The 16388-nt window shown below is 38.0% G+C and overlaps 1 protein-coding gene across 5 annotated transcripts; it reads right to left on the reverse strand.

Moving 5' to 3' along the window:
• Positions 1-523: 523 nt before the first annotated feature.
• On the reverse strand, positions 524-14631 carry ZNF800 (zinc finger protein 800). 5 transcript variants are annotated; one of them, XM_071423791.1, is made up of 6 exons: positions 14491-14629; positions 13812-13922; positions 11079-11174; positions 7700-7843; positions 3573-5328; positions 524-2196 (listed from the first exon to the last, which is right to left on the reverse strand). In XM_071423791.1, coding segments are annotated over exons 2-6 (2058 nt in total). In that variant the 5' UTR covers positions 13873-13922; positions 14491-14629; the 3' UTR covers positions 524-2195. The 5 variants fall into 5 exon arrangements, with proteins under 5 accessions (XP_071279892.1, XP_071279889.1, XP_071279888.1 ...); XM_071423788.1 differs by having other exon boundaries at positions 524-5328; positions 13812-13919; positions 14491-14631; XM_071423787.1 differs by having other exon boundaries at positions 524-5328.
• Positions 14632-16388: the final 1757 nt, after the last annotated feature.

The following is a 16388-nucleotide window of genomic DNA, read 5'->3' on the forward strand; positions in this document are numbered from 1 at the left end:
CACAACATCCTGGAGAAGAAAACATCTGAGCAACAGAGTGAAAAATATGTAAGCACATGTACACATAAGATCTGCTGCAAACCTTGGACTGCACTTTTTGGTCTCTGCTCTGCCACTGAGCCCACTCAGCTCTTTCAGATAACATCAACAGCTGTGGAAGATCATCAAAGGAGACTGTTTTGCCCTTAATAAAGGAAATGACTGTCAGGCTCAAAGCATATAAGTAATGCGGAAGAGCAAATCCAGCTCAGCCAAGAGAGCTGAATCAGCTAGCACGGAAAGGCTCGTGCTGAGAACACAGACCAGGTACATCCAAGTTGCCTTAGACTGAAACAGCAGGAAAGCATCAAAACAAAAATGCCAGTATTATCATAGCCTGTTTTCTTCAGTAGTTTGTTCTAAAAGGGTAACAACAAAAGTTCCTCAGTTAAAGAAGAGATTCCTTTACAAGGAATTTTTGTTTGCCAAAAATACAGCAAGGGTTGACCAGCAAGTGTGAAGTGTTCACTCCACAAGTGCCAAATTTTTAATTAAAAAAACCCCATTTATTACAACAGAATATTACAAAGAACTAGCTTCAATGATCAACAAATAAAACTTTACAAAATGCAAACAATGTAATTTCCAACTGTGGAGTGACAGATATCCCAAGTTTACAAACACAACATCTTTTTGTTTATGCCCACTTAAAAATCATTTCCAGTCTGCTTTATTTTCCATCAAATACAGTACACATTTATCCAAACAAAAGCATGTACATTCAATATAGAACATTTTGAGCAAAGCTACAATCTTAGTTCCCATTCACAGTATTTTTAGTGCAATGCACTAACAGGGCCAAATAGTTCTCTATCCATAAAAGTATTTTTACTCCTGATCTTGTGATCAACATTTAGATATATTTTATACAAAAAAGTATATATGAACACGAGGCACCTCCCTAAGTAAGGGAGTGAACCGATATAAAAAACATGGTATTTCATCTGATGTACAATACCTTTCAAATTGTAGCAATTTGACACAAATCACTAAACAAAATATTTTCTAAAAGGTAAAAAATAAAAATAAACAAACAAAAAACAAACAAACAAAAAACCCAAAACAAAACCCATGATTGCATGAAACCTGCCAAGAACTTCATAATGGTAGGCATGCAACTGTTTCACTACAATCTTGATTAAAAGGTTAAAAAAAGGGTATCTAAACATTTTCCAATTACACAAAGTCAAGTGTTACCCATAGTGGTCATTTATGATTTTGAGAGAAAATATATTTTGAGTTTCTCCCAAACTATCCTCCCTTTTTATTAATATTTAATGAAATAAGCTAACATTATAAGTGGTTGTGCACAGATTGTCTATAATACATCAGCAAATATTCACTACCTTCATATTAACATTAGTGTGTTGATCTTTCAAAAATAAACTGAAAAAATAAACTGCAACTATCATTAAAGTGCTTGTGTATAATTTTTTTAAAAATTAAAGAATAGAGGAATGTGGATATTCTTGTAAACTTTCTAGATGTTTACAAAGTTTTCCTGTGAACCACATATGGAAACAAAATGGAGGTCTTTGAAGCAACTTCAGCACAGTGAAATTCAGAATGTCCTTGAACTGGGAAATTAGCATGAACAAACTGAATTTATGGCAAACACTAAAATTAGCAGAATTCAGCCGATAAACACTACATTGTTTGCTCTTATACATTCATTTGTAATAAATTTAAAACAGTATATAATACAACGTTTACCAAAGTAGGATATCACATCAAAGTTTGAGCTGTCCATCAATTAGCACTGCCAGGGAGGGCCAGTATGCATGATGAGTTTTCTGAAGATTTCCTAAATGAGGAAAATCCACCTTCTTCCAAAGCTGCTGCTCATTAACTTGTCTCTGGTATACTCTTTTTCAATTTCAGGAAGTTTGTTCTATACTGGGTCAAACTACAACTACATAGAGATAACTGCTAATTTAGAACCACGTGCATTTCACTTCAACTACTTCAGTGTTTTGGGAAGTGGTACTGTCCCACAAGCAGTCAGAATGATTATTAATATTGTAAGGAAAAAAAACCAGCTTATGAAAGTATTTCCTCCTTATAGTACCATTATCAAGAATTAGCAGTTCCACCAACAAACTAAAGTCTTTTTCATTCAAATGAACTTCAAACTTTCCGAACATCACTTGAACCTATCTGAAGAGAAATGGGAATAAATTAATACTTTGAATTCACCCATATAATTCTCTTTTAAACTACACAACATAAATAATTTACAAGGTTAAATTTTCAATTCTTATTCAAAATGCAGAAGTCACTCCCCCTCTAGAACTCAGCATAATTCAGGGTTCAACTCAGTTCATTTTTGAAGTTCTGCCTAATTTGGTCAGGATTTATTAGGAAGTCATGAAAGCACCACATCACAATTTAATATAACTAGGTGGTTATTCACTGTGAAAGCTGAACTCAAATCAAATCACCTCCCAGAAAATAGCGTTTCAGAGTTGAAACATAGAACAAGGCACATATACTTTGCTTTCTTTTTGCCAAATATGCTAGAAAGATGATTCTGCATAAGGATGTTAAAAACTCCTAAAATTATCACTAGTCTCTCTTCATCATACTTTTGTACAATCCCCAACCTTCAGCCATCAGTTGGTCAGTTTGAAACACAAAGTGACAGCACACAAATATTTTCTTTTTTAAAAGGTCCTCTAAAAATAGGCCATGGCCAGGCATATGGAAAACTGAGTAGCTACAAATGTAACCCCTCCAAGTGTAAAAAATTCTGAGAGCACCACATAAGCAAAAGTTTAGAAAATTTTAGGGCAGACTTCAATGCATACCAATGCTTAAAGCAAAAACTTTGATAAGATTTGAACAATTTAAAAAACTAAATGACCAGAAGTCTCCAAACCTGGGCTTATATAAATAAGCATTAAAAGAATGGAATTCTAAATTTAATGACTTCAAAGGTCTTTGCAGACACCTAACCCATAATGATTTTAAATCAAAGCAACTAAGCAACCAAATTACATTTAAAAACCTTCTCTATGCACTTTTGTTGACAGTGTGTTGGCAATACACATTAAAATAAAAATTTAAATTCACAAATGCTAATTCCAGTAAGTTCATAGAAATTTTTTGTTATCAGCTTTTACTTTAGTACTTTTAGTACTTCTTCAAGTGGTCACAGCAAAGTTAATTAAATGAGTTAAGTTATTCAAACCATACAAAATTACAGTTAATTTAAAAAAAAATACTATTTTAAAAATGTACTTATATTAGCTTTATTACAGCAGATGCCTTAAGACAGTTTAAAGAGTTGACTTAGTACACTTTAATCTACATTCCATCTTTCTACAATGACAAATTTAATTTTAACTCTTTTCCAAAATGCTAAAAAAGAAATAAATTTGACATCTACTTTTGCATTTAAACCACTAAACCATAAAATATATGGGAAAATCTGTTTTCAGCAATAAATCAACAACAGCAAAAGAAATGCAGTGGTATAGTTGGTTTGTTTAGTTTTTTTTTTAAAAGACAAAACACTTTTTCTTTTTCCTCACCAGACAACAGCTTTAGATCTTGTACTTCTGCCTTTGGTTTTACTTTCTTCAGGTGAATGAGATACGTTTGCTTTGTGGGTTTTCTTATGATGTTCTAGAAAAGCTTTTCTGGCAAATGCTTTCCCACATTTATTACATCGGTGCAGAGAAAAGTTTTTTGTTACTTTTACTTCAATGCCAACATCAGCTCCTTCATACTTTTTGTTGGGAGAATTAGAGGTGACATCCTGTTTTGAACCGATCTGTTTTGTTTCATCCTTCTGAGAGCCTCTTTTTGTCACCTTATTTAGAACAAGATCAATTGGCTTCTTTATTGCTCTTATTTCTAAACTAGCTGTTATTTTCCCAAGGTAGCGTGGCGACTTTTTGTGAACCACGGTTATGTGTCGGATCACATCACGCTTGCGACGCGTTTCATAAGAGCACAGTGGACACCTGTAGTATTTAACATAAATATTATTTCCATCTGTGTGTAATTCAATGTGCTTTGTTAAATTCTGTTTAGACGTAAATTGGCGCTTACAGAGTTTACAGTAAAGCTGCTTGAAGTCAAAGCCAGCTGAAAGTTTTGGCTTCCTGGCTTTTTGCTGGCCACCTGCAGCAGATGCATTGGTTGATTTAGGGGTTGATTTAGTGGTTGATTTGCAGGTTGATTTAGTGGTTGATTTAGAGGTTGATTTAGGGTTTTCAGGGTCCTGTTTAATCTTATTTTTCTGTGCTGACGGTGTGTTCTTTTTCTCATTTGAATGATTTGTTCCCTTTAATTCATTCTGTGGAGAAAGCACAATGGAAGGGGGTGAAGGTTCTACAGAATCTGCTGGTTCAACTTGTATTTCTGTGCCATTGGTAGCATTGTTGGGTCCTTTCTCTCTTTTAAAGTTCTTTCCAGAAAGAGTTATCTTGTGAACAATTTGCATATGCCTTTTCAGCATTATCTGTGAACTATATTTCCTCTTGCACAGAAGGCATTTGCATGCACTTAAATTGTATTCAGCCTTTGAAGACGACTTTTGTTTTCTGGTCTTAAGAGATTTTTTAGCAGAAACTGTATCCAAGAACAAAGGTTGCCCAGGCTTTGTAGCTATATCAGGAGTAATGGAATCCCTTCTTAATCCTCTATGAACTTCATCAAAATGCCTCCTTACATTGGCTTTTGTGGCAAATGATTTATAACACACAGGACAACTTCTACCTAACGCGACAAGAACATTCTTATTTCGTCCTCTTGCAGAGCACTGGTTTGGTTTCTTTTTTGTTTCTATATACTTCTTTAGTTCTTCCATCTTTTTTTTGTGTACTTTTCGAATGTGCCGGCGTACACTGCGTCTTGAATGAAATTCCTTCCTACAGAGGCAACAAATCAATTGGTGGCCATAATCAGAATTATCCAGAGAGTCCAAGTCAGGATTTACTGCTGGTGGCTGTTCTTCAGGAGTAGATATCACCTTGTTTGTAACAGGATCAGCAGGAGGTAATTCTAGAGTATCCCCAGCTGGGACTGGGGCTGGAGCTGAAACAGTCTTGGGTTGCTCAGTGCTGGGTTCCTGGATCTGTACTGGAGCTTGATCGGGGGTATGGCTGCTTTCTGTGCTCTCATCTGGGCTATCAGTCCTTGACACATATTGAAATACAGCATTTTGATTAGTTTCTATAGGTTCCAATGTAATTATATATTCTTGCTTATCTACCCTTGGATAGATTGCTTCAAGAAGGTCATTTATGGCTTGACTCTGCTTATCTTTTGTATGTGGGAGGTCTGTGAAAAGAGGAAAAGGTATTTTTTAATGATTTGGTTATTTCCAATTATTTCAATTTCAAAGTAGCTTTTAACCACTACGTGAATTAAATCTACAAATTTCCACAAATCCTCTTTTGTACTCTCTGAACACTCAAAGGCTTCGAGTAATCATTGCAAGTTGCCTTTTTATTAAAAGCCAGCATCGGAAATAACCCTCCTGGTGTGCTGATGTGAAAGCCACCTGAACTAAATATCTGTATGACTGGAATTAAGCTAGTCTTTAAAAAACTGTATCAATTGCAAGAATAACATCATTCGACTGAGCTTGTTCTGCAGGTGCGCAACTAAGCCTGAAGTATCATTAAAAACCGATTTTCCTACTGTGGGATACAGGCACTTACAATAAAGGAACCTAATTCTGGAAATAAGCCCTTCTCTGTGAATTCTGAACCTCTGTGAATCCTTACCAAAGAATGAAACATCTGTGTAACCTGAGCATTGCATGAAGATATAAGCAGATCATATTTTACAGGTCTCAGTAAAATTCTCCCTTTAAATGCCAAATTAGTTCAGTGCTCTAGTTCCCAGTGTGACACTCGGAGCATCCTCAATGGCACAACTAGGAAGCTGGGGTCCTACAGCAAAAAGGTGAGGCACTGAGATGACACAGTTCAAATTATTGTGGATAATTTTAAAGATGTGAGTCCTGGTAACAGCTAATTAAAAACCCACAGTCAGAGTTATTCCTTCCACACACCCAGCAATAAATGGAAAGTGCCAGTACAAAAAATAGGCGTTTTCTAGCTCCAAACCCATTTTTAACACTGAATTTTTAACAGCTTTTACAGTCTGTTTCAAATGAGCCTATCTATATAGCTTTCACCAAGAGTAAAAAAGTCTTTCCTATTTTATAGTACCTTTTATGACTACTTCATGACTATATTGAGTGCATGGATTTTTCACCATGGTGTGCTGAACTTTGATTCCCAGCTCTTGTTCACTATCTTATTGAAAAAACTCCCACTTAGTCCAATAACTACACTCAATTTTATATAAAGCACAAGTATTTATACAGTTTTATTCAGAGTGTGTAATATTATTCCTTTTATTTGCACCTCATAGTGAACAGTGGAAGTTATTTATTTCTGTGTTACTTGCTGCTATTTCATATTAACATATGAAAGTTAATCAGAAAGTTAAAAGAAAGCTAGAATGCCAGGAGCTGGATATTAAGTCTTTCCTCAGGGTAACCTTACTTTGCTTAGAAACTATTACATCTAAAGTCACATGCACTTCTAACCTTGCTTTGTAACTACAAGTCACCCCTTGTCACAGAGAAGCTCTGTGACTCTCTAACTGGCCAAGTTAGCTCATTTAAGGAAGGGGACAGCACCAGCTTTTTCACCTTCTCCTTACAGCTGATACCATGTGAAAAAACAATCATCAAAGTATATCTCTGTTCCTAATTTTTGAAATATTGAGGCAGTAAGGCATTAATCAGGAAAGAAAAATCCTCATTGCACCTATATTGATCTAGTGAGGAGATCAAGATAATTACCTCTACAAACACTTTTGAATGCTGACACATTTCCAAATTAATCAACTTTACTCAGATTAACAAAAAGTCATCACTGGAATGAGACTATAATAAATTTCTTTTTCCATAAAAATATAGTTCTTAACTTTTTCCTCATCACTCAAGTAACTTCTTTTAATAATAAAGCTTATTTTCTATAACAAAGATGTTGGGCTAGGCATGATCACATAGGATATGTTAAAGCAGCATATGGTAAAGTGAAGCAGGGGAAAAGAGCATTACTCAAGCACAGATCCTTAAATAGAAGGGTAAACTTTTAGTCTGTGTTTCATACTGACTAAAACCAAAAGCCTGCATCCATGACACAAGCACTGTATTCTCTCAGTACAGGAGAATATTAAGGATATTGACCCAGGTCACTTCACAGGAGCAGCCAAAATCCATCAGAGCTATGATGGCCTAAAACTGAAACACCCTGTTAGAGTCACTGCCTTCTGTGAGATTAGCTTCCCAGTCCTTTGACATGCTTTTGGTATCGTTCACAGTAAAGGACAGATGGGAAAGAAAAAGGGGAAGAAGGAATAAAAAGTGTTAGGAGTGACAATTAAAAGACTAGATGCATAAACTAGCTATCTAATTATGATATTGGCATGGCTCTTGGTTGTTAATTCATATAAAGTCATTAGTGTAGCTCCTTTAATAACATAAAAGTGATCTACATACATTACTACAGAAATTTAGATCCACCTCACTATTTTGCATTTTGTTTCAGGTGTTTGTGTAAATGGAAATGAAAGATAAAATTTTCAACTTGACAGAGCTTTATTAAACATTTAAATTAATAAGACTTACTATCATCCATCTGAAGACTTGGAGGACAATAAAACTTTTTGTGAGTAATTAAATTTGGTAATCCTCTGAAGAGACTCCGGCACAATTTACACTCAAAAATCGTGTCCACATCCCTTAACAAGATATGTTTAAGTTGTTTCGTTCCTGTAATAAAATAAATATTACACTTATGGAAGGCTTTCTGTTCATTTCTTAATTCACATCATCCTATGACAGTGGAAACATTTTAGACCATGAATAATTATATCAGCATTTTATCTTTTGTTAGTGCTACTTCATTTGTACTGAAAGTTTATGATACATGCTCCAAATTTCACTATGAAGACAAGACTGGGATGAAAAAAATCCCTCAAGGATTACACACATTACAGTTTACAAAGAAAGTGCAATGACTTACAACAAAAACTAACATCTAACATTACGAGTTCTTACTACGGTATTCGGTTGTTGCAATACAAGTGCCCAATAGGAAAGAATAAGCACCTAGAGCATTTAAAGAAGCCTGTAGTATTTTTTCTTTAGGGTTATCCTACAGTGCTAAGAAAACAAGACACATACAGCTATTTCACATAGAAATGGCACCTGGTAAGGCAAAAAACTAAAGGATTGAATAGACCAAAGAGAATAACTAACAGGTCAAAAAATGTTACTACCCTTAGATATCTAACCCAAGTCCAACATGATGACACTTAGGTGAGATAGTAGAAATGTAGGCACATTTTCAGCCTGAAGAAAGGAAAATACATACAACTTAACCTGAAAGATCTCTATTAAAACATGGTGTGATAAAATATGCCAGCTTTCCAGACAATCACTCATTGTATACAAAGATGGTTAGATCTAGCATTGTTGATATATTCCAGCTCCTGCCATGTTTTTTACTCTTCAGACTTAGTCCTTCATTTCTCATCTCATGAAAATTATGAATGTAAGGCCTAAAATAGCAACAGATTACTAAATGATGCTTTCCCACTCCAAATTAGAAAGAAGAACTAACTAACCAAATTCAGCTATTTTACTTATCTTGACTTTTCTTAGAATTTAATTATACAAAACTAATCCAACAAGGAAAAATATAATGACCTAGACCATCAATAAATAATATCAAACATCTATGAAAGAGCAGCAGCAAGACATTCTGCAAGCTGAACTACCAGGTCAAGTGTTCTGTCATCTCATCACACTTCTCTGAAGAATTCTTTTCAAAGACCAAACACACTACAGAACTATTTTCTAAATTAAAATCTTCCAAATATTAAAAAATCCATAATAGGTTATAGTTCTTCAATACAAATAGGCCTTACCAAGAAAACTTATTTCTTGGTGCAATAAGAGTACTACAAAGCTTTCTAAATCTGAGTTTCAGCAAAGCACAGTGTCTTCTTCAACAGTTCCTTAAAAATGGTATCCAAACTTGACCATCTGAGGCTACCAGAGTTTCTGTCCACTCCAATGCCTTCCCAAGCCATATCCACTGCTCTTTCTTTGAGTGTTACTAACTTCACCCTCATTTGACCTGCATTTTTACAAGCAGACTACCAAACTATATTTACTACTATATATACTACTATATTTAGATATAGTAATAAATAAAAACTGTACAGAGTTCCCCCCCAAAGCAATTGTTTACTCTGATCTCACCAACATTTGAATTTCTGCGCATAAAGAAAATCCAGCTGAACAAAACTGAAGATGCTCCATGTAGATAAAATTCCATGCTGTTCATGCATGCCCTAGCCACAAGCCTCATTCTCAAAAAAATTCTCCATTACTACCCAGTCAAGGGACATACAGGTTCCTCATTCTCTCCCCTGTTATATTCAGTCCCTGTTTAGGACTGAATTGGTTTTTTTCCAATACAAAATAGTGGATTTAAGAATTACTGGATGAAATTAAAGGATTTATGACACATTGGAGATCATACTATATGACATGGTAGTCATTCTGGCTTCAAATCCTCCTTATGCATCTGTGAAACTTTTCACAGAAAGTAAAGAAAAATTATTGGTCCTTTTGAAATAAACTGCAGACATTCAGAAACTTCCTGAAACAGCAAAAAAAAAAATTAACTTACTGCAGTCTTCTCTATTTTGTAGTTACACCTAAATGTATATTGTGATGGTAATGCAGGTGATACCTTGTCAAATTCTGTTAATATGTGTGAATGTTGATGCTAGAATAACATCAAAGTCACAATAAATCAGTAGAGAACACCAGTCATAAATATCTCTATCAGAAATTCCAAAATTTATGCCTTTGGCAAGCATTCTTTTTTAGGAAAAAAAATTCAAATTCACTTTTTATTCTTAATGCTTTGAATGACAGAAGCTTTTGATAAAATTATTTAAACAGTTATGTGCAATACTCTGTCATAAATTTCTATTCCTTTACCACAAGAATCAAATACTCTCTTTCCATAATGAAATGTTGCTTGCTCAAAACCAGTAAAATCTTTGTCTAAGTCCTCTTGCCTTCTGTCCAAGCTCCCTGATGCAGGCAACTGATGATATCAAAGTAAGCTATCAGTTTAACACCTGCCAGCGAGGATGATCTGGAAGTAACTCAGAGACAAAGTACCTGCAACTAGTTTGTGCTATTACCAGTAGATATTCCATTAATCTGCTTCAAGCAAAAGAAGCCTGTCATGCATCTCTGAGGCCTCAAGCAAAATAAAAAAGGTTACTAATGAATAATCACACATCCTGTTTTTGTATTAAGTTATTGAAACGCTAGTGAACAATTTAAATACTGCGCCCATTTACAAGACTCAGACCAGACATGCATCTCATTGCACAGCAGCAGTGCTTTAATACACAACACATTTCACATACTTAAAAGATCTACAGGAAAAAAAATCTAGAAACGCATAGATAGTAGCACTAAAGAAGTTGTGAAAGTAAAATGTTTGGTTTGCCACATCAGAAGTGTAGAAACAGCTTGCAAACATTGAAGGTTTCAATCTTCCCTGGCATGCCTCCCCAAATGCTTAGCTGTTCATTGCTATGTATTGCAACTCCCAAAGTCAATCAAGGAACACCTTAAAAGTAATATGATGAAGCAATTTAAGATGTTCAAGATTAAGTTTTTTCTTCACCTCAGGAGTTTTATCATAAACTCATTGATAATAGCAGCAGAAATGACACAAAGCAGAACAACAAACTTAATTTTTAAGGTTTCTGAAGGATAACTATACAGCAAGATCTGTATCTTCAATACTTTCTATGAAAACCCTTATTAAAAGTTATACATAATTCCAAAAAATCTACCAATATTTTGCAAATATGGACAAAGTCAGGTGCTGGTTATCTTAATACACTGAATAAACATAACTCTTTTAACAAGGTAATGAACTTCTTAAGGGTCAGGCATGGTTTCCTACCTGATCGAAAACACTCAATGATTTGTTGAATACCAGATTTTGATGTTTGCAGAGGCTGCTGTAATAACGGAGGATCACCAGGCTCCAACAGATGCACTGAAATATATAAAAGGATAATAAGCCATTAGAAAACACTCAGGTAATTTTTGTAATTTAGGAATCTTCCATACATACAGTAAACTAGCTAAAAAGAACAGCCAGGACTACAGTAAAAGTAGCCTTACTCTAAAATTTTCACTTATACTGAATTAAAAAACAGTCAACAGTGAATTTTCCAGCTATGATACCTTCTGACAATCTGCTGTCATTTTAATCACTTTTTTTTGTCTGTATTCAAAGCTACATGTAAAAAACCATAGAAACATAAATATATAAGACCAAATTAACTCCGTAGAAATTAGGTTATTAAAGGAATTCCCCAGAACAATCTACTTGACTCCCATTGTTAAAACCAAATGGCATGTACAAAAGAGCACTACCAAATTGTTTATACCAGCATTACCAAATACTTCACAGCACACTACATGACTTCAATGTTGCCAGTATGCACCTAAACACTGAAGCCAAATTTAAGGTAGCAATGATCAAAAAGATGCAAAAGCATAGCTACATAGCATATACCAAAAAAACCTAGCACATATTTTTAACCATGAAAGCTACATTCAATAAACTCTTCAGGCTCAAATAAACTGCTGAGGGAATACTTTATTTCTGATGTTTCTTTCCATATCATCCTTGTTGGAATGTTGGGGGACACAAGACAGATGATGGACTTTGGACCTGGTTAATATAAGAGATTTGTTAACAGAGTGCTTGGCAAAAGCAAACAGAAATTTGAAAATTAGACCTAGATTGCAAGAAGATTAAATCAAACAGGTTTACAAGGAAAAGAAAATCCCATCAAACTCTGCAAGCAAGAGATGCTGATATATGCATAAGTTTGTGTATGTGATTTTAACCTAATCATTGTAGTACACATTACTAGTCTCCCTGAAATAGTATAGAAGTGTTTGTATCCCACAATAAAATCGGATTCTGATCACCAAATCCCCGTCTCTCTCCATCGCCGATGCATATTCTTTGCAAAAGCTATTAAAACTAAAATATATATTAATCAGATCCTTTAGCAATTCCAATATGCAGTATTTGCACATGTGAAAATTAATAGCACTCCATTGCTGTATATAGATATGGCAATTAAGCCTTGCCCAGAGGGAACCCAGATTTACAGGAATAAGAACACTTCTTGAAGCATGTGTTGCAAAATCATTAGTTAGGTCTTATTTTATATTTCTTATTGACTAAACAGCCAGCCTTGCATTTCATAAACTGGCTCCCACCTTAACCATTTGGTTTGATTTTAACCCCATTGTAAGGTTTTCATTTCTAAATGTAGCACTGAGATCTCTAAGGAAGTTATTTTTAATAAAGTTATTTTTAATAAAGTTGAGGCATAGTATGAAACTAGAGATAATAAGTGCAAAAAGACTAAACAAATTATGACTGGAATGTTGAGCTAAAAGGTTATAAATAAATTCTATCTGAATAGAACATCAGAAAACAAATCATTGTAAAAAAGGACAACACAATGAACATTCCACCCAAGTATCCTGGTCTCATAATATACTGTTATAAATACACACACATAACAACCATGACAAATCAGCTAATCATTTGGGGATCTCTAACACAATGGCATATTGTATTCTACTAACCTAATCCCTACACTTCAAAATAAAACATTTTGGTTTGTATATAGCCTCTAATATGCATGTACAACACCAACTGACAGCAACAGGAGTAACACAGGTAAAGAAGACCTAACATATCATTGTTAATTTGTCAGGCAAGAAAAATATTTTTATGTTTTTAAAGCATTAGAACAACTCAAAACCATTTCATCATCAACACAAAGAAATGTTTCTACTAACTGAACAATATCTACTCTCAAATTACATTTCAATTACATTACAAAGGGGCATAATCAAAGTCACTGTGCTCACATTTTCATCTGTTAATTCCCCAAACTGATGCCTCTCTTCTCAAAACAGAAGTGAAAGCATCCAAATTGCACCTTTCTTTCAAATATGTAAGTGAAAGCATCTAAATAAATGCCACAACAAGGCAAAAAGAAACAAAATAGCATTTAAAAATACTAATTATAACAATAAGCAGAATAATTTCAAAAGCATCTAACAGGTTGGCTGAACCTTCAGAATATTCATTAGTTTCCACTGATAGCATCTTTCACATCACTCAAGCATGGAATGTGAAGAGCTGTTTTAGGTAGGGTTTTTCACCTCTGAGACTAAGATTTTCAATTTCACCAGAGTTTACCAGAGAAGAGAGAGTAAAAATATAAACAACAAATGCAAATGATTGCTAGAAACACCATTTTACAAAAAAAAAAACTGAGAACACTGCACTTTTTGGAAACAAAATGATGAGTTGTTTTACACATGCTCTTGCCTTCCTCTGCTCACTTCATACAACACCCATGTGGTGGCCTGAGGATTATCCCACATGCAGGAACTAAAATATTCTCTTCCTGAAATGATTTTAAGGTGACAGTTCATGGATACAAAAAAACCCCCGCATTTCCAAACAAAATTCAGAGACTTTTTATACCTAGAGCTGACACTCATGATATACATTCGCATTCTCACAACAGTTTCTGCAACCTTTCAATGAAGGAGACATGCAAAACAGCCGAAGCATCACACACCACTATACCTGGTTCACAGCATCCATGGTGATGGTGGTCAGTCTGACAACACTTGTCCCTTAGAGGCATTTTCCGTGCGCAAGACCTACTTTCCTTCTACATCCAGTAGCTCGTTTCTGCTAAAATAAGCAAATAGCAGTCACCGCCGAAGCACAAGGGGCTCAGGAGCGCGCCATCCCCGCACACCCACTTCCTACGGCCGGGCAGGCCGGAGCAGCGGCACCCCTGGCGCAGGAGAAAGTCCCATTGTTTTCGGCAGGTCTCACGACGCCCTCTGCAACGGCGGCGGCGAGCACGGCCCCGCTCCCGCCCCGCCGCCACCTGCGCCTCGGCCGCCGGGCAGAGCCCCAGGCCGCCGCCCTGCCCGCCCAGCCCGGCCCGGCCGCACGGCCCCGCGCCCCCTCCGCGGCGGCCCGGCCGCGTTCCATCCCCACCGCGCAGCCTCGTCCCGCAGCCCCGCCGGTGGGACGGCGTCCCTGGGGTCCCGTGGGGAGAGCCGCGCTCCCGGCACCCGGGCCAGCAGCGCTCCCGCCGCCGGGCCGAGCGCTCCGCGGCGCTGCCGGAGCCGGAGCGGGGCGCGCCCGCCACGCGCGGCCGGGCGGGAGGGGCGCGCGGCCGCAGGTGACAGCGGGCACCGACGCCGGGACGGGGCGGGCGCGACGGGCGGGCGCCGCGGGCGCGCCCTACCTGGAAAGAACGGGCGGCTTCTCCCTCCCCGAATTAAACTTTATTCGCCCCTGTCCCGCCAGAGCGGCGGCCGCTGACCCCGGAGCCGGATGGGCACGGGGGCAGGAAGTGACTGCGGTCCTGGCGGCGAGAGCCCGCGCAGTGCGCAGGCGCCGCTCCCCGGCCTGGCCGCACAGGTGCCGGGCGGCGGGGGCGGCCCGGCCCGCGGGGCTGTGGCGGGGCGCGCGAGGAGCCCCGGGCGGGCTGAGGCGCAGCGCCGGCCACGGGACCGACCCTTCGGGCCGAGTGCGCGGCGGGAACCCGCGCCGTCTTTGTCCCGGTGGGGAGAAAGGCCCGCGCTGACCGCCCGTGCTGCGCAGCGCTGCCCTGGGGCACCGGTGCCGGGACGCACGTGGGAGCAGCCAACATCTCTGGAGCTGGCACTTCTGCCCCCTCGCAGCCTGGTCTGCGCCTTTACAGTGTAAAAAAATATGAACCAAACCACTAGTAGACCTACCGAAGAAAAGCGTAGGTTAATGTTTTGAACACTTGGAGGAAAAACTCGTGTTTTGAAAGAGAATTGTGTGATGTCTATCCCAAATATCGGCTGCAGGAAGTCGGTGCAGTGCAGTGAGTGGCAGGGCAGCCAGGGTCTCCAGACAGGTTTCTACAGAGTCCTGTTTAGTCCTGTGCTGTCTTAGTGCGCTTCTGTAGGCACCTCGGGTTGTTGAACAGGTGATACTTGGCTTTTGCCAAAGGAAAGGTAAGATTAAGTCTTCATACACTTACAGAACAACTTCTGCCGTTGAAGAAAAATCTGTAACATAATGTCAGGAATAAGCACACCATAGCAGGAAAAAATGGTGATGGTACTAACACAAAAACAATCTGTGAAGCTTTGGCTTGTAATAGCATTACTTAATGGAGATAGGACTGATGGTTTGAGACAAAGTTCCAGTCACATTACTGTCTGTGTGACAATAAGATGTCTCACACTTTCTCAAATCAGACATGGAGAAACCTTACCATCTGTGCCCATCAACTTGTGCACAACAATGTCTTCTTTTAAAATATGGGCATTGGTTTAATCAATAAGTCTTCTTTTTCCAAAGCAACATGAGACCAAATTCAAACTCCATCAGTTGCATTTGGATTTTGGTTAAAAACTGGAAACCCCTTAAATGTCAGAGAACAGTTCAAACAGCTGAGTGCCAAATAGCATCTTAACTCTGAGGTAGAGCAGAACTCAATTGAAACCTTTGTGTCAGACAACCCAACACAGGTTGTTGTGTATGTCCAGAGGTGCTCTCACCTCGAGTTTAGCTACATTCTGAGCTCTGCTGTGTTTTAGACACACAGTGTCTAAAACACAGCAGAGAGGCATAATCTCTGCCAGCTGTGTTCAACCTATGTAAAGAGCACTTGGATAAAACTGTAAAGCTCATGAGTAACAAAGTGCAATGAACACAGCTGTCAGCTCTAGTTCTGCACAACAGCCTACTGACTGTTGTACTTGCCTGAGAAGTATTGAACTTAGAGAATTAACATTCCCCACCTCCCAGGAGACGTGGGAGTCAGGCTCAAAGAGGATCTTACATTTTCACTGATGACACTGCACTACGAATATTGAAATAATGGAAATGGAAATCTGGAATCTTTTGGCCGTATTTGGGTTTCTGGGTTTAGCCACTCTTGGGATTTTTTTTCTCCTTCTAATCCAATGAAAGATTCTCCTTTTGCAGCCTATAGTCTATATTATGCTTGCATGGCAAGATTTTGCTAGTGACTGGCCTGTAAGAGTGGCTTGTCTGAGAAGCTTCTGGAAGCTTCCCTCATGTGGCAGAGCTAATGCCAGCCAGCTCCAAGATGGACCCACCACTGGTCAAGGCTGAGTTAGTCAATGATGATAGTAAAGCCTC

Source organism: Agelaius tricolor, unplaced genomic scaffold (assembly GCF_023055355.1).
Source record: "Agelaius tricolor isolate 1412-34295 unplaced genomic scaffold, bAgeTri1.0.p SCAF_3, whole genome shotgun sequence".
NCBI classification, from domain to species: Eukaryota; Metazoa; Chordata; class Aves; order Passeriformes; family Icteridae; genus Agelaius; species Agelaius tricolor.

Excerpts from the sequence above, each read along its gene's own strand:
- ZNF800 (XM_071423788.1), bottom strand. The coding sequence starts at position 13,872 with ATGCCTCTAAGGGACAAGTGTTGTCAGACTGACCACCATCACCATGGA. Across the intron at positions 11,175-13,811 it reads CCATGGATGCTGTGAACCAG|TGCATCTGTTGGAGCCTGGT; the intron begins GTATAGTGGTGT and ends TATATATTTCAG. Across the intron at positions 7,844-11,078 it reads CATTGAGTGTTTTCGATCAG|GAACGAAACAACTTAAACAT; the intron begins GTAGGAAACCAT and ends ATTTTATTACAG.